General features: G+C 39.5%; 2 protein-coding genes across 2 annotated transcripts; one reads left to right on the forward strand and one right to left on the reverse strand.

Annotated features, from left to right (window-relative positions):
- The first annotated feature begins 1,011 nt into the window (after positions 1 to 1,011).
- Positions 1,012 to 16,223, forward strand: adgrf3a (adhesion G protein-coupled receptor F3a). Its single transcript, XM_069661683.1, has 19 exons — positions 1,012 to 1,100; positions 1,528 to 1,632; positions 3,040 to 3,094; positions 3,178 to 3,190; positions 3,301 to 3,429; positions 3,532 to 3,684; positions 3,772 to 3,875; positions 4,005 to 4,063; positions 4,144 to 4,268; positions 6,758 to 6,973; positions 8,046 to 8,282; positions 8,385 to 8,525; positions 10,121 to 10,235; positions 10,390 to 10,471; positions 10,735 to 10,911; positions 12,865 to 14,205; positions 14,286 to 14,327; positions 15,461 to 15,496; positions 15,586 to 16,223. The coding sequence occupies exons 1-19, from the start codon at positions 1,012 to 1,014 to the stop codon at positions 15,634 to 15,636; spliced, it is 3,270 nt and encodes a 1,089-aa protein (XP_069517784.1). The 3' UTR covers positions 15,637 to 16,223.
- LOC138590745 (ankyrin repeat domain-containing protein 66) lies at positions 15,701 to 17,553 on the reverse strand. The gene is made up of 3 exons (XM_069661101.1): positions 17,415 to 17,553; positions 16,280 to 16,508; positions 15,701 to 16,122 (listed from the first exon to the last, which is right to left on the reverse strand). The coding sequence occupies exons 1-3, from the start codon at positions 17,551 to 17,553 to the stop codon at positions 15,984 to 15,986; spliced, it is 507 nt and encodes a 168-aa protein (XP_069517202.1). The 3' UTR covers positions 15,701 to 15,983.
- Positions 17,554 to 18,197: the final 644 nt, after the last annotated feature.

Raw genomic sequence — 18,197 nt, forward strand, 5'->3', positions numbered from 1 at the left:
GAGGGATCTTTTGGGGATATACGGATGGAGCAGATCAGTGTATTTGGGTGCTTGGTTGTGCAGGGCTTTCTGGACAAAAACAAAGGTTTTAAAATGAATTCAGAATTTTATTGGGAGCCAGTGTAGAGAGAAAAGGATGGGTGTGATGTGAGTTGTCTGGCTGGTCCGAGTCAGCGGGGGCGTTTTGGGTCAGTTGTAGACGGTCAAGGGAGGACTTACTGATGCAGGTGAAAAGGGAATTGTAGTAATGAAGCCGGGAGGAAATAAAAGCATGACTGAGCATCTCTAGCTGACCATGAGAGACAACAGATTTCAATATAGCTGTGTTTCTTAAAGTAACAATCTTGAACTTTTCCATTTAAATAAATTTCTTGCTAAGTCACCATCTATCGCCAAATGAATTAACACAATTGTGACCGAGCCTATGGCCCACTGATGAAAGCCTTTGCATTTGCAGTATATTGTATTATTACAGAGTGGGTGTCTGTGGCGACGTTCGCGGAAAAAATAACAAGCGCCGACCCCGTTGGTGACACGTTTTCCATCAGCCAGCAGTGGTTGGTCTGCCAGAGAGGGTAGGCGGAGCTAAGCGGCTGCTTCTCCGGTCTCTGCAAGTGTTGTGAGGAAACTACTATGGCTGAACAAACAAAGAAAAGATGGATGACTACAGATACAACTTCAAAAATAAGTGAAAATCCAAAGAAAAAGAAACAAATTCGACGCTCAGATGAAGGCAAACAAAGAAAGGAAAGCGTCTGTCAGCGAGGAAAAGTCAAGAGTTAAAACCGTGACAAAGGGACCCAGCCATAGACGTCTGGTTAAATTGACACGTGTGCTGTTTTAATTACTGATTATTGCCAGTTGGTGGTGCTTAAGCTCACAACTGAAGTTCTTGAGGTTGTATCTTTAAGTGAAAGAAACATGAACAGGTTAGTGTTTTAATTTGTTCCTCAAAAATAATTTTCTGTTCAAAACTGACTCCAACACTTCTGATATTTGATTTCACGGAAGATGAAAGGGAACCGAGACTCTTCATCTTCTGTCAGAGGCGTCGATGAGGACCTCCGTTTTTCAGGAATCAGGCTTTCTGAGGAGCAAAGGTGAGAAAAATGTAAACATGCTTGGCATACATTAGCAGACAAATGTTTTCTAGTATGCAGGGCAGCCACACTACAGCCCTTTATTGTGTTTTCTCCATTTAAAAGGGCTCCCAATTACTAGCCTAAGTTCCCATCAATATTATTATAACATTGTCTTAATTTGAAGTGGACCTTGAAAACCATATTATCTTGTTTCCTCCACTTGGAAAGGCGTTCATTTTCTCCATCGGACCACCAAAAAGCACATGACATGATATTTTACCTACCATAAGGGCATCCAAGAGGTGACAAGTCATCGCTCTCTGTCGTTCTTTAATAATTAACCCGACATAGCCAGAATAACTGCCATGTCTATTTTGAAAGTCAAATTAGATCCACCTCTCTGCCTGTGTTACTTTGCATATTCCCGCCATATAACCTTTTGCAGCTCATATGACAAACTGAGCTCTCCTGGAAATTTGGTGTCCTGTTCTTCATTTCCTTGGAAGCAGCTGCAGCATCAGCTCCATCAGCGAGCTGCAGCCGAAAACAGGTGAGCTCATCTTTCTATATTGACTATCTTTCATTAATATATCACATTTTCACATACAAGCTGTAAAAAGGAAACAAAAACAACACTGAAAAAAAGGTTGATAGCACAAATTTCTCACGTCTCGGCTGTTTGAAAGAATAGCACATCCTTTAATTTGTGTTTCTCTGTCAAAACAGTGAACTCTTCTGAAGGACATTGTTTCAGTGAAAATTCAGTGCTTTCAAATTATTATTATTATCTAACAGACTATTTAGTCTGTTCAAGTGTCAGCAGGACAAAACTATCATCCGGCTCAAAAACTAGGAAATCCAGTTTAGAAAAATGTATTACAGAATCCTTTAGTTGTTCAACTGAACGTGTGTTGTTCATTATGAAACATAAAAATTCAGTTACTGAGGTTTTTGTGCACCAAATTGTTTGTGGTGCAAAACGTGCTGTTCCACTGGTTATAAAGAACTAATGCACAAAATGTTACTTAAAGAGGGGGACTCATGCTGTTCCACATTACGGCATATATATGATATTACAATGTTGGATGTCCGGACTAAACGTGGGTGAAGTTTCAAATCTGTAGGTAAAAGTATGTTGGGGTAATCCCCTGCTAAAAAAGTCTCAGTTCAGGCTGCTGTGAACACTTGCTTTCAGACAGACTTCTCCAGACGCTTCACTTTGTGATGTCACAAAGTGGAGGAACTCACTTTGTGGAGGAGACACAGCAGAGCTTCTGCCCCTGGCACAGTTCGAGGATACACCCATCCAGCAGCTTAATCTGCCTCGGAAATGTTTTCACTCCACCACTCGGCTCTGCTTGACTGTTGGTTAAGAGTGTCTTGGAGAAAGTGTTTGTTTGGCTGTGAAGGAAAGACATCAGTGTTTACTTTTCCAAAGGACAAGAGCAGCAGACGTTCATTTCAAATCAGAAAAGTGAAGTTTACTCTTTGCCGACAACTCTGTAACACGGCCACAGGGTAGGAGGCGTGCCTCAAACGCTGAGTTCTGCCACTCGGCAGGCTTTGGAGAGCTGACCAATCAGAAGAAAGAGGACTTTTAGGGGTGGGGTTTCTAAAAAGGGACAGAGCTGACTGAGTCGTTTCAGGCAGAGGCTGTAAGAGGGCCTGCACAGAGCAGCAGTGTGAGAAACTGTAAATTATGTGAAGGTACTCCACAGGTATCACAGGGTGAAATATGAAGCGTTCACCGCAGCCTGCAGACTGAGACTTTTTTAGCAGGGGATTACTCCAACATACTTTTACCTTCAGATTTGAAACTTCACCCACGTTTAGTCCGGACATCCAACATTGTGACATTGTAAATATATCTTAAAATGTGAAACGGCAAATACCTGCTCTTTAAACTACTGTATATTGTCAACTGTAAAAGACGTCTTTTGTTATTGGTTGCTTGCAGGGTCAGGATGTGGACCTTTATATTGATTTACATCCTGGGACTAAACATCGGTCAGGTACGTCTGAAATTTAACAGTAGATCTTATAATCAAAAATCGAATTGCATAAAATTAAACTAGTTTTCCTCTGATTTTCACAGACTACTGGACGAGGTAAAATCATTTGTATTTTGCCGTTGAAATGAGCGTTTAATTTTTAGTGTGCGTGACATTTCTAATGCATTGAATTTCAGCTGCTCTCCGTCTGTTTTTGCATGTTTCAGACAACTCGACACAGATGCATTACGTCAAACTGACAATAGATTTAAGTGTAATCCCAAACATAACGGACCTACTGAAAGATATTGTAAACCTCTCCAGCCTGAAAGTTGAAAACCTTACTATGACAACCAGTAAACTTTCTTTTCAATATTTCAAATATACCTTATTCTAATTCATTTTAACTGAGGGGAAAAAGTATCCCAGAGTAAAACTGTATACTTTTCTCTCGTCAGCCTGTAAGAATGTCTCGGACGGATCGTATTTCTGTACTTGTCAGCCGGGCTACAGATGGAGCGATCAGGTCTGTAAATCTCAGTCAAACTGCTGTGACAGAAACTGCACCTTCCTCAAACGTTCCAGTCAAAAGTGTGTTTCAGACAACGCAGGTAATTCATTCAAACCATTTTTCCCACACGTATACAGAATGTTTTTATTTCAGTGCATGAATAAAATAACAGCTCTTTTTGTCTCAGTTACTGTCAGCGGATCCGTCACTTTGGAAGGAGAATATGGAGATTGTCTGAAAATAAATACATCAAGTTTATTTCGGGATTGTAACAACAAACTGATAAGAGAGGTAAAAATAATCATTCTGATCAAACCGCCAATAAAAAGCAGGAAAACAGTATCTAATTTAGCATCTGTGATTTGACACTTACACACTTATATGAACAATGATTAAATGTCAAGAGTTGTTGCCTTTCAGATGCAAGAAGTGTACAGCACTTTGAGGGGATTTGACAGCTTAACTATAAGCAAATACAGGTACTGGCTTTGTGTAACACAAAAAAATATTCTTTCTGTTCCCAAAATGTGACTGAAATCTGTATTTCTTTTCACTGAAGGTTTGGAAGCATCATCGCAGATTTTGAAATGTTCTTCGCGTACAAATTTCGGTCAGAAGATCTGATTCAAAAAACAAAGAATTTGAGTAAAGGAATTCGTTCATCATTCATTTTGAACACCAAAGGTAATTGTTTCTAAAAGAGGAGCGATGCACCTGTTAGGACACCTGGAAAAAGTCACTGTCAGTCAAAGCTGGTGTTCTCTGTAATCGATAGTAGCAATAATATTTGAAACTGGCGCCATAGCTGTGGAGAAAGTTGTACAAACAGCTTTTGGTTTCGCCCGTTCTACATTCCTACAACACCCAGAGTGCATTGCGCCCCTCCCTCTGAAAGGAACGGCCCAGTGAGAGACGCTGGAGTGAAATACTACCGTTTTCGCTGCAGGCAACGGCTCAGAGCGGTGCATGGGCCCGTTGGAGAAGCGGATAGCGTCCTCCAGAGGCACAAAGTGAAATTCTTTTCTACCATAATGGCATTTAGCGACCCCATAATAGCATGATAGGACTGAGGTTGAAAAGTGGCCAACTGGCCCTTTCACAATAACTTAAATGAATCACTGTAAACCATAAAATCTCTTTTTAGTCCTCCTTAGTGATCCGTGCAATATTGAGTAGTTGAGAATGTATAGTCACAGTATAGTAACTAACATATCTCTATATATACTTGATGGACTAATGCTAAATGTGGTACAAACATTCATGCTCTGCACAGGTTCTAAGAACTTATCTTGGTTCTTGACTTTTCCTCAAGTGCCACCTTCAGGCCACATTTTTAATTGTCTAACAACTAAGACAATGAACACAGTGCACATTACACGCCCAACATCAGCATGTTATTTAGAAGTCTTGTTGTGAGCAGGTTAGCATGCTAATGTTAGCAAGTAGCTCAAGGCACAGCTGTGCCTCAGTGTAGGGCTAACAGGCATGCTAGCATGTTTGTAGGCTGATATTTTTATATGACAGTTTTGAATGTGAAATATGTGGTGAAAAGTGTAAAAACTCTTTATATTTACATTTTTAACACAACTCTTCAGTTTTTTCGCAGCTTTTTAGCATCTTTTGAGTCTTTTAGTTTTGTGACCTCTAACTTTACTGAACTGACTTATTACTGGACACTCACCTTCAGTATAGAAAGAGTGTTCCTCAAAGAGTCAGAAAATACTTTTATTTAAAGTGGTAATCTCGAAGATCTCAGTTTCTCTCTCTGGCGGCACCTATGGCGATAAACGGTGATTGCGGGAGCACACTTCCCAGATATCCAGACAGTGCTGCATGTGTGACGTCCAGGGTTGGCTCCGGTTGTAACTCTTGATTTTCCTCGCTGACGGTCGCTTTCCTTTTCAGACTGTTGGCCTTCATCTGAGCGTCGAATTTGTTTCTTTTGCTTTGGATTTTCACTTATTTTGAAGTTGTATCTGAAGCATAGACTGTATAAAAAGATGGACGACATGACAGCTCCCTAAAAGTAAAGCCAGAAAATTACGACCGCCCCCTGACTGGCTGCAGTATAGGTCATAAAGCCCGCCCCCTTCATGTTAACAGATGGGACATGTGTCAAACTATAAAATCAAAATACCCGCCACGTACATTTCAGAAGCGCCCTTCTGGGATTATTTTCTACGACGCTGATTGGCCAAATTCATGTTGATATGCGCGTATCTGGCCCCAGCAACAGTCCCTGATTGGCTACTCGTCTCTGCTTTATGGGCGCTTTTTCCAGCGCCCCTAAAGCAGAGACAAAGCACTTGTCTCCCACATTTCCAATGAACATTAATTTATGTATATATTTTTTGGTATATATACATATATATATTACATATTTAAATAAGTGACTGGCGACCAGTCCAGGGTGTACCCCGCCCTTCGCCCAATGGCAGCTGGGATAGGCTCCAGCCCCCCCGCGACCCTGAACAGGATAAGCGGTATAGATAATGGATGGATGGATGGATTTAAATAAGTAATTTTGTCAATATTAGTTTTTTAAAATAAAAATAAAAACACACTCTCCACTAGGGAGGGCGGCGCCCTAGCGCCCTCTATTGGCCAGCCGCCACTGCTTGCAGTGACCGGAAAAGCAGCTGCTTAGCTCCGCCTACCTTCTCTGACAAAATCCAACCACTGCTGGCTGATGGAAAACGCGTCACTAACTGGGCGCCGCTTGTGATTTTTTACACAAAAGTCGCCACTGACACCCAGTCTGTAATACTGCAAATGCAAAGGCTTTCATCAGTGGGCCATAGGCTCAATCACCATTGTGTTACCTCATTCGGTGATAGATAGAGACTTAACAGACATTTATTTAAATGAAAATCTTTGAGATTATTACTTTGGCTTGAATTCTTTGAGATTATAACACTAAAGGGCTATTGGTGAAATAATTTTTCGATGAAGAAAATGATTGATAATGATCGGTTGGAAGCTTCAGCCACAAAAAAATGAAATCGGGATCATTTCATTTAGCGCCAAAAAGAAGAACGGTGCAAATATATCTTGTTGAAGTCCATTTTTACATTCTTTACCTCAGAAAGTGAAGAGAGACAGAAACACATCATACATTCTGGATGTAGCTTATCTGTGGTTTCTAAGCTTATTTTTCACTCTTATTTTTACAGGTTTTGTCCGTTTAACCATGCCTCCTAATCCTGTGCATTACAACAGCCAGCGCGACCTCAACTGCTCAGCAGAACAGGACCTGGGCACCAAACCAGTATGGCAGCTGAAAAGAGATAATGAAACACATGACATAAATTCTGGCACAGAGGCAATTGTGACAACGACAAATAAACTGAGCAACATCAGACTCAGTAACATATCAGCACTCTGGGCAGGTATGTTTATCTCCACTACTGTATGTTAATTTTACATATAGAGTGTGCCGAGTAGCAAGTACATTTACCCAAGTACTGTACGTACATTACATAACTATTTCCGTTTTATGCAACGTAACACTCAACTCAACCTCCTGGCTGAGTTTGTGTAATTGATGCTTTTTGGGGGTTTTTCATGCAAATATCAGACAAACAATACTGCTTATTGTGCTGTTAAGCTCAGCACGAAGCTGCTCCTTCAACCAAGGTGAAGTTAGTTTCAAGTTGGATATTCGACAAGCCTCCACACCAACATTAATTTCCCCATAAAAATATTTATAGAAAATAGAAAAACCAATAAAAACCAATAAAATGAGGTGTCTTATTTGTCCACGCGACACATTGATTTGAGGGCACTAGGTCACATGACATGAAAGCTGTTGAAAAAAAACATTTTCCCATAAAAACATTTATAGAAAAAGCACTAAAATCCAACATAAAGAGTTAGGTCACATGACTTTGAAGCTATTGGCAAAAGAAAGCCCTTATATAGCATTTAAAATGAGTGGCCAACATGTACCCAATTGTATTTTTAATCCTAATCTTTATATGGACAAGTCATGGAAGTTTTTTAAAAACATCAGTTATGTGTCAATTTAATAGTAATTTATTGATGATCCCTAAGTCAAGCTCTGCCTGTAAAGTGCGAGGGCTCAGCTAACCGTTCTCTCTACTAACTCTGGGGGAAGTGGAAGTGGTTCCCCACGGCATGTCTGTCGAATATCCAACTTAAAACTAACTTCACCGCAGTAGTTATTCAAGGCTGCGTTAGCCGCTACTAGCATAACACACCTTTATCTCAAACCAAACTGTCACTTGTTGAGTTTTTACAATATTTTTATTGACAATATCTTTATTTCTGCAGCACCAAAGTGGTGTTGTTTTATTTTACACAGCTACAAAACAAAAAAAGATAATGAAGTCTGTAAAAGCAGCTCCGTCAGATCAGATGATCTGAACCTTTGAGTGACTTTTTGTAATAGTTTTTAAGATGCTATGATCAAAAGTTCCTCCTTACTCTGACTTCCTACAGGAGAGTACTCATGTGTCTACAAGCAGTCTGAAGAATCTGAAAAAAGCTCATACACCATCCTTCACAAGGCCAGCTCTGTGATGGATGTGTGCCTCAAGCCAATGATTGACATAAGGGCAGATCCAAGTTTTCCACGTTGCACAGAAGATTCAGATTCACTGAGAGTGAAAGTCAGATGTGAGATAGAAAGAAGCAGTAAACATTATTCTGTGATATTCAACGACGACCACGACACCAGTAAGTACATTTCCTTGTTTTCAGTCCTGGCCCCTTCATTTAAATTAATCATCGTGCAAACTTTATATCAAAATACATGACATGCATTTGTTATCCTTGCAGGTTATTCCCAGGAAAAAGGTGTTTTTACAGTTGAGACATTTGTTTTCTGCAACCGAAGCATAATCCACCCGCTCAATTGCTCTTTTACGAACAGGTGCAATCAAACTACAAGTGCTTCAGTTAATATCAACTTCATACGTGGTACGTTTAAAAAAGTTTTTTTTAAATACTGTCACAAAAGATTGGCAACATCACTCCATATTTAATGGCAATATATTTGCTGTTTTATTCGAGTGTGATTTTTTGCACAATATATAAGGGATAGACCGATTATCGGCCGGGCTGATATTCGGCATTTTGACGCTTATCGGCATCGGCCTTTATTTATTGTTATTTTTTTTAATCCGACGGCCAATAAGAGTTCATTTCTTTGCAAATTTTATTTAACTTTGTTTTATTTACTATATAAAACTTCAGGAAGTTATTTATTTATTTATTTAGATTTTCAGTTAACTTTATAAGAGATGCTGCTGACCCTGGGAACTCCCTGCGCTTTTTGTTTGTTTAATAAACATATGCTTAAAGGCATCTAAACAAAGTTAAGTGTTGGAGTTTGTATTATTCAAAGTTTTGACGCCAATATTTTCACTTTTACTGCAAATGAATATCGGCTCCAAATATCGGTTATCGGCCTCCTTGACTACTAATAATCGGTATCGGCCCTGAAAAAACCATATCGGTCTATCTCTACAATATATTGTCCATATAACCACTATTTTAGGCTGAAAATCCCACATCAGGAAAACCTGTCAGAAAATACACAAAGATCATGATCAAGAAACCAGTTTGACATGATTTGAGCTTTGTGACATGGCGCGTTATCCTGCTGCCATCAGAGATGAGTACACTGTGGTCATAAAGGGATGGACATGGTCCGCAACAGTACTCGGGTAGGCTGTGGCGTTTAAACAATGCTCAAATTGTGCCAAGAAAATATCCCCTACACCGTTAAAGCAGCAGCAGAAATCGAGACTCATCAGACCAAGCAACGTTTTTCCAATCTTCTATTGTCCAATTTTGGCGAGCCCGTGTGAATTGTAGCCTCAGTTTCCTGTTCTTAGCCGACAGGAGTGGCACCCGGTGTGGTCTTTTTCATGCCACGTTCAAAGTCACTTAAATCATCTTTCTTCCCCATTCTGATGCTCGGTTTGAACGCCAGCAGATCGTCTTGACCATGTCTAAATGCCTAAATGCACTGAGTTGCTGCCATGTGATTGGCCGATTAGATATTTGTGTTAAAGAGCAGTTAAACAGGTGTACCTAACAAAGTGGCCGGTTAGTGTGTGTGTGTGTATATATCTATATCTATATCTATATCTATCTATATGTAAAATACTGTTATTGACTGATATGTTGTTATTTATAACCACTTAGAAAAAGCCCAGTAAGAGCTTGAGTTTCGAATATTTTTAAGTTAAAGAATTCACTGACCCTGTGACCTCTTGAAAGCGTGTCATCCTTGCGCAGGGCGGTTCCAAACCCAATTTATCATACATGCTGCCAGGGCATTGACCGGACCCTCATGCTGGCGGCCGCTGATGGAGCGAATACTGAATGACTGCATGAGGGAGTGATTTTGCACAAAGCGAATAGAAAATGAAATATTTTATGCAGCAATGATCCAACAGAATTTCAGATTTACCCCTTGCACTCCTCAAATTAACTCTGTGCATTCGTGTATTGTTTTAGTGAGCATAAAATGATGAATCAAGTTTTAACTGTCTTCTTCAAAACAGGAAACGATCCATTCTGTGAAGCTGAAGGTGACTGGGAAGTTACCAAAGTTGGATTCACTGCGGAGTTAAAATGCCAGAACAAAGCCGGTAAACGACAAAGGAAATGCAAACATGGGTACAGCTTCAACTAATATATATATCTTAACTTGCAAATAATCATTCTTTTTTTAGATTCATCCAGTAGTTGTTTTGTGTATATTGTCAGAGAGTTGTGAAAAATGTCCATGTTTTTCAGTTGAATAAATAACGATTTATCTTTTCGGTCTAAGAAGAAAGTTGGCGGGAGAGTGGGAACCGGAGGTCTCAGAGTGTGTGAACAAGGACGTGTTTGATATCATGCATAAAGCAGAAGTAAGTCTGATTTCATCCATAAAGGTTATAAGTGATGCATCTTGATCATTTAAAAAAACATAACTCAAGCCATCTTACAGTAGCAGAATATAGAGCAACAAATAGAAGCTTTAATTTTAAAGTTGTGTTATTACAGAAAGGATTATCTAGTTTGAATGCATTTATTAGTTAACCAAAGCTTTTTGGGTATCCTGAGCGACAGCGAAAGATTTTTATTCTATCACACGTTATCATAACCAAAGTTCTCACCTCTTATGTTACAGATTGTGGACATCGGACTCGGCTCAGTAACAGAAAACGTTGCCAGCGTTTTCTCTCGCCTTCAGAATGTCACTAACAAAACAGAGACGATCAACACTTTCGCTAATTTGAATACATCCGTTAACGTACTCTTCACTTTGAGTCAGAAGCCCCCCCCGCAGCACGATCAAGCCGTGGATGTAAGTAGTGATCGCCTTTGTTGAATGTTGTTGATGGGACTCAATATAAAAAGGAATTACTTACATTTTTAACCCTTCAAATTTTCAATATATCAGACCAGGTTTTTATACTATTTATAGTCATTATTGATGTAACCCAAATTAAGTCGTCAACTCCGCCTGCCCTGTGCTGATTTAAAATGCACGACTGACCTGTCCTTTATATTATAATGAAAACCGCGTCCTGTTAACTTTTCACTAGCTTCAGACAAGTGCTTCTCAGCTGGTCTCGCCTCATCACCACCACCACCGTAATGACAAATCGCGACCCAAATTTCTGAAAATTTTCAAATACTCAAATATATTTAATGAAAAATGGTGCAGTTTGGACCTGAGACGGAACGAAACATCACCAAACAGTGCAATTATAGCCAGCCAAAACGACCAGCAGGTGGCAGTGCATAACAGGAAAATATTCCCTCTGAAGAAGTGCAACATAAATGCAACTAGAGTTTCATCAATGTAAATGTAACTGTAGCTTGAATTACCCAATCAGTGGATACATGGAGTGTGGTTAAACTACACTACTGCTGCACACACATCATAGGAAACCCACGTACTTCAAAATAAAAGCACAGCATAGATTTTTTTTCAAGCACATCCATCCACTGAAAACAGCTCCACGACCCACCAGTTGAGAAACACAGCTTTAAACCATGTCAATCTGCATTAAGTTATTCCTAATGCGTGAGTGTTAAATCAACCAGGACTGAAATCTTAAAGAGGGGGTATTATGCTCTTTCACATTGTAAGACATATATATAGTTACAATGTTGGATGTCTGGACTAAACGTGGGTGAAGTTTCAAATCTGTAGGTAAAAGTATGTTGGAGTAATCCCCTAAAAAGTGTCAGTCTGCAGGCTGCTGTGAACACTTGCTTTCAGACAGACTTCTCCAGACGCTTCACTTTGTGATGTCACAAAGTGGAGGAACTCTATGTTTGGGCATCTGCCCGAGACACAGCAGAACTTCCTGCCCCTCGCACAGTTCGAGGACACGCCCACCCGGCAGCTCAGTCTGCCTCGGAAATGTTTTCAGTCCACCACTCTGCTCGATGGCTCTGCTCGACTGGTGGTGTCTTGGAGAAAGAGTTTGTTTGGCTGTGAAGGAAAGACATCAGTGTTTACTTTTCCAAAGGACAAGAGCAGCAGACGCTCATTTCAAATCAGAAAAGTGAAGTTTACTTTTTGCCAACAACTCTGTAACACAGCCACAGGGTAGAAGGCGTGCCTCAAACGCTGAGTTCTGCCCCTCGGCAGGCTTCAGAGAATTGGCCAATCAGAAGAAAGTGGGCTTGTAGGGGTGGGGTTTCTTAAAGAGACAGAGCTGACTGAGTTGTTTCAGGCTGTATGAGGGCCTGCACAGAGCACCAGTGTGAGAAAAATGATGAGTTTTTTTAATTGTGCATTATGCTAAGCTACTCCACAGGTATCACAGAGTGAAAATATGAAACTTGAAATTAGCATAATACCCCACCTTTAAGGATTATAACTTTAAGATGTCAATAATGATTATTTTATGCCAATAAATAGTGTTAAAACTGTCATATAGACATATTTTTCATGTAACCCTGTTATTCATTTTAATAATTAATACCAACCAGGTAGAGTTGTTTCAATGCCCAGTATCTGTATTTGCCCCTGACATGACATAAAATGCGGTGTTGAGTTCAGTGAGTATGCAACGCAAAAAACAATCCAACCCTAACTAAAAATTGAGTTTTTCCGCAAATGTATTCATTTTCAAAAAATAACACTAATATCGTAGGGTTACTCAGCATCAGCCAATTCTCATGTCAAGGTATTGGTATCAGGAAGGAATAAATGGTATCAGAACATAACCAGAAGAAACTTTAATAACATGAATGTTGTACTCGAATCAACCACATTTAAAACAAGCTCTTTTCTTTTCAGGACTTTCTGGGATCATCCAGTAATTTGTTGGACAGGTCTCTGAACAAATCATGGGAAACGAATGCAGATGAAAGCAAAATATCATTAGCTGAGAGATATCTGAGTTCTGTTGAGCATTTAATTCACTCGACAAACATAACACGCGGCTATGGGAAGAAAAATGTTGAGGTGGCTGCACGCAATTGTTCAGAGAAGTCAGAATGTATCAACAAGGTGTTCAATAACACTGTCGATCTGGAGGATGAGGACCCTGGCAGTGTAAAGACAGCCGGGTTTAAAGAATTGGAGAAGTATTTGCCCAATAACTTTAATAAAACTTACAATCCTAACAGCATCGTTGTGTCAACAACAACTGAAAGAAACCACTCAGATTCAGTTAAGGTTAAAATCAGCTTCCAATTGCTCACGCAGAGGCCTCCAAACGTTGAGATGATTTGTGTCTCGTGGGACAACAAAACCAGAGGCTGGTCGAACTTTAAATGCGAGTGGCTGAGGCGGACAGGTTCTGAAGGTACCTGCGTTTGCGAGCATTTGTCCTCATTTGCAATTCTAATGGGGAAATCTCCCTTGAAAGTGCCTTTTATAAATGAGATAACCTACGTTGCATTGTCTGTATCGATCATATCGCTCATTATCACCCTTGTGATTGAAATAATCGTCTGGACGGCTGTGGTGAAGACAAATACTCTATATTTACGCCACACTGCTCATATCAACATCTGCCTGTGTTTGTTAGTGGCAGATTGCTGTTTCTTAGCATCTTCTAAGCCGCATGATCTTTTGCCAATCTGGTGCAAGACGTTTGTGGTCGTGAAGCATTTCTGCTACCTGTCCATGTTCTTTTGGATGTTGTGTCTGAGCAGCATGCTTCTTCACCAAACTGTCTTCCTGTTCCATAATGTGAGCAAGAAAAACTACCTGAGGTTCGCGTTTTTCCTTGGCTACATATGTCCTTTGCTGATCATAACCATCACAATTATCAACAGCAAAGGGTTTAATGAGGGCTGGTACTACTCCAAAGAGACTTGCTGGCTGGTTTATACGGCACCTTTCAAAGGGTCCATCCATACATTTATCTTACCAGTTGGAATAATTGTATTCTTCAACGTGTTCTCCATGGTGGTGGTCATTTTAAAGCTTTTGGATTTCCCCAAGAACAAAGAAACCACGAATGAAAAAGACAGAAAAGCTGCCATAATTGTCTTGAGGTCAGTTGTTCTTCTGACACCAATTTTCGGTGTGACGTGGTTTTTGGGGTTTGCTGTGATTATTCTTGACCTCGCAGATGGAGTGACAGCTTACATTGCCAATTACGCCTTCACCCTGCTCAACGGATTCCAGGTATGTGTTAATCTAATCTTCACATAAACATCTGGACCAGAACAAGAATGGCTTATTAACCTCTGTCATTTCACCTGCAGGGTTTCTACATTTTGTTGACCGCATGCCTGGGGGACAAAATGGTAAGAGAGTTTTATTTCTTGAAAGATTAATTTTTAAACTTTTGTTATTTGCTTGTAAATATTTAGAATATTTAACGCGTCAGGAATCAAGAAGTAATGAAACTTTTTACTTTCAATCCTCTTTCTAAAATGATATCAACAACACTTAATACATTTGAAGCTGAATCCAAAAGGCAACTGGACCTAGTTGAACTTCTTGAAGACCTTGATGGTTGGGCGGAGCTAGATTTATAAGCCTTCACATAGGAAAAACCATCCCGTAAAGATATAATAAGTAGGATTTATTCTTCTTCGTCACCAGAAGCTCGGAAGCCTCGGAAGCTAATGACCAGCCTAGCCAGTAGCCGATCCAGTGGGTTGCTAGCTTCGGCGTGCTAGTCGCCAGCCTCGGAAGCTAATGACCAGCCTAGCCAGTAGCCGATCCAGTGGGTTGCTAGCTTTGGCGTGCTTGTCGCCAGCCTCGGAAGCTAATGACCAGCCTAACCAGTAGCCGATCCAGTGGGTTGCTAGCTTTCCGCGGCTAGTCGCCAGCCTCGGAAGCTAATGACCAGCCTAGCCAGTAGCCGATCCAGTGGGTTGCTAGCTTTCCGCGGCTAGTCGCCAGCCTCGGAAGCTGATGACCAGCCTAGCCAGTAGCCGGCCTCTCAATAGTCTTAATTTTGTCTTTTTTCCTGCACCACATTTTATACATTATGTTTCCCTCTTTTTCCAATCTTAATGCTAAGCTAAGCTAATTTGTCTGCTAGCTTCAGCTTCATATCGAAAAAACACAAACAAAAAACAAACAAAAATGCAGTTTCCAAGACGATAAACTATTAATTTGAAGACACATTTACTCCATGATTTTGTGGCAGGATGCAAAAAATGTAAACGATTCTTGCATTTGAACAAAGACTTTTTTAAATTGTATTTGTTATTTATTGTATTAGTATTTAAATGTCGACAAAAAAAATGGAAAGACATTTTTCGGACATCTGGGTCCCTCCACAACAGTGTACAGTATCTAACACACTGTTAAACACTAGCCTTTTCATAAGACAAACTGTTTGTGATAGGGTAACTGTCATTAGAAACGTTATGGACTACAAACAGGAAATGTAACATCATTGAATGTTTTAATCCAATTTTGACAGACTCGTGAAGAACTGCTGCGCCGCCTGAAACCCAGAGTAAGTGCATTAAACTGTGTTTAACTCAAATGTAAAATACCTCAATGACTATTGTATAATGTTACAAATCCCTCTCCTCTGCACTCCAGGCTCCAGCATCGATTAACAACAGCACCACTGAATCAACTCTGAAGGATTAAAAACCTTCTCCTTGACGTGTGCACAAATGAAAACAAATCTACATTTCACACATTAAAGCACAAATTTATTGCATTTTTAGTTGATTAACATGTATATTGTTGTGATTATAGTTCATTGAACAATGCTATTATGTTATTAGTAGATATTTGTATTTCTTCGAGGAAATATTTCCAAGCTGTAATCTTATAGTAACTTTAAATTCAACTCAACAATAATGTCAAATATGGCTAAAGCAATACTGTCGTGTTTTTTAACTAGTACCAAAGCACTGAAATGCCACAGAAACACTGTAAATGGAAAGGCTATAACGATGTTGCACACTTTGCTGTGTAAGGGGAAGGTAAGCCTACGTCTGAAAGTTGCTTTTAGAGATCCTGTTGTTATCATTTTCTTTGCCCTGTTCTGCCCACTCCTCATCTGTGTCATCCATTGAAATCCCTTTTTGGGCAGCCATCTTGCGGTAGGCCTGACACTCAGTTTCTGCTCTGTAATGCACAAAAACACATATTTACTTGTAATCATTATATATAAAGTCATTGTGTAAGGTTATTTGCGTGTGTATTGAAGTGAAAGCTTTGTATTTTAAAGATAATCAATGATTAAAATAAGCATTCAACTGAAAAACTAGGCCTCATTTCATACTTTTTAAGGAATTGTATGCAGTCCTGGTGTCCATATATTTCAGCTATTCGCACCGGTTTGTCCCCACAGCAGTCCTCTTTGTCTATAGGAGCATGGAGCGAGTGCAGCAGCCGCAGCACAGCCAGCCGGCCGGACTCTGCTGCGCAGTGTGCAGCCGTCCACCCATGCTCCGTCCTCAGACATGGCCTGGCTCCATGCTCAATGAGGATCCTCACTGTTTCTGTATGTCCTATAGAAAGAGCATCACAGAGTGATCTTAAACACATTTAAAAACATAGTAGATAAAAGACATATTAAGGCTACTCCAAGGTAACAGAAGACACAATAAATGCAGTAATGCAACAAAAAGGGGTGCTTAAGGCCGTAACCTAAATTTCAGTAGAAGGGTAATAGAGTCTCATCAGGAAATCTATTTATGTTATGTTTATCTATTTTTGTATTGGACATAAATAATTGTTTTTAATGTCAGATGCAATTGAAATATGTAGGGTTTTTACCTGTTAGAAAGGAAAATCAAAACATTTGAAGATGACATGTTTGCCTCAACTTATGTTGATTTTTTTTTACAGGACTTTCAGACATTAATGGATTAATTAATAGAAATAATACTTGTATAATTGATTGTATAATAACCCTTTTCATAATTCATTGTAATTTATAATTTCCAAGTGGAACTACATTTAAAATTTTACTTTTAACAGACTAGTAGACCTAAATGGCTACTAACTCTAAGTTATTGATCTTTTGTGATGATGTACTGTAGCAAAACGTTTTATTCAGACTTTAAAATACAGTTCTAAAAAAACAAAGTAAAATAAGCACAAAAAGTATCATTTCTAAACCATTAAGCTTCTCATGATGATGTATAATTTCCCCTCACTGATAAAAAGGCCAAATTGGGGTTTTAAATGTAATAAAAAGTAAAAACTATTTTTAAAAGGAATGTTCCCAAAGGTGGAATATCAGAAAATATTCGAGACAGTCTTCTTTATAAGCATTTTGGACACCCATTTGTTAGATTCAACAAAGCAGTAGTCGATTTCTGTGGCGTGAGACTGTAAAACTAAAGATACAAGACCTGCAGGTGTATCAGCTTTCATAGGAAAAAGGTTAATTTCCCCATATCTTAAAGTACCTTTGGCTGCAGCCCAGTGAAGAGGTGTCTTCAAGTTCCAGTCGATGTCTCTCTGATTGGGATCGCATAATTTTTGCCTCAAAATTTCCTCGACTTGATCGAAATCGCCTGCTGCCGCTGCCTGGTGCAGCTCTGTCATTTCGCTTCAGTGGTTTCCTAGCAACAGTCGATCAACACAAGATGGAGCCAAGCGTTATCCTGAACCTGTGAACGGTAATGCTGCCACCTGCTGTCGAAAAGGGATTAAACTAGGGTCTTTTGAGTACACGGCACATTTAAGAGACTGGGCTTCCAGAGTAAGTATGCTTTTAGAACATAATTTAACATGGCGGAGAAAGAAATTACTTAAAATCCTCATCCTCAAGTGAACGTTCGGCCAACACTAGCCTGACGTCATCCAGACAACATGGCGGAGGAAAAACTGTTGACTCATAACCCCTAAATTAATATGAAATGTCCACACCAATACTTCCAGCTTTCATTTGTTAATACAACTACATGAACAAATATTATGTATGTCTAAATGCTTAAAGAACTAATAATAATACAATGTAAAATCTTAGCCAAAACTCCTTTATGACAACGATTGGAACAAACTCAAATCATAACCAAGACGAGGTAAAATAAAATTTAGCTGACTTTGCACTGAATCAAAATATCCAGAAGACAATGAACAGCTCAAGAGGAAATATGAGAAAACTTTATGTGCAAGATTCTGAACTACAAATTACAGTAGCAGGCCTATACTTTTGATCAGTGGTTTGATGTAAGTTGCTAAAAGGG

The sequence above is a fragment of the Semicossyphus pulcher genome, unplaced genomic scaffold (genome assembly GCF_022749685.1).
Source record: "Semicossyphus pulcher isolate SPU_LCO1_2020_fin unplaced genomic scaffold, fSemPul1.0.p SCAF_14, whole genome shotgun sequence".
In the NCBI taxonomy this organism is placed as follows: domain Eukaryota; kingdom Metazoa; phylum Chordata; class Actinopteri; order Labriformes; family Labridae; genus Semicossyphus; species Semicossyphus pulcher.

What these genes read in the sequence shown, in the direction of transcription:
- adgrf3a (XM_069661683.1), top strand. Translation starts at nt 1,012, where the DNA reads ATGAAAGGGAACCGAGACTCTTCATCTTCTGTCAGAGGCGTCGATGAG. An exon ending in ATTCATTTTGAACACCAAAG is followed by an intron (nt 4,269 to 6,757) that starts GTAATTGTTTCT and finishes TTATTTTTACAG; the next exon opens with GTTTTGTCCGTTTAACCATG. An exon ending in ATATCATGCATAAAGCAGAA is followed by an intron (nt 10,472 to 10,734) that starts GTAAGTCTGATT and finishes CTTATGTTACAG; the next exon opens with ATTGTGGACATCGGACTCGG.
- LOC138590745 (XM_069661101.1), bottom strand. Translation starts at nt 17,553, where the DNA reads ATGACAGAGCTGCACCAGGCAGCGGCAGCAGGCGATTTCGATCAAGTC. An exon ending in TCACTGGGCTGCAGCCAAAG is followed by an intron (nt 16,509 to 17,414) that starts GTACTTTAAGAT and finishes CTCTTTCTATAG; the next exon opens with GACATACAGAAACAGTGAGG. An exon ending in TGCATACAATTCCTTAAAAA is followed by an intron (nt 16,123 to 16,279) that starts GTATGAAATGAG and finishes TGTGCATTACAG; the next exon opens with AGCAGAAACTGAGTGTCAGG.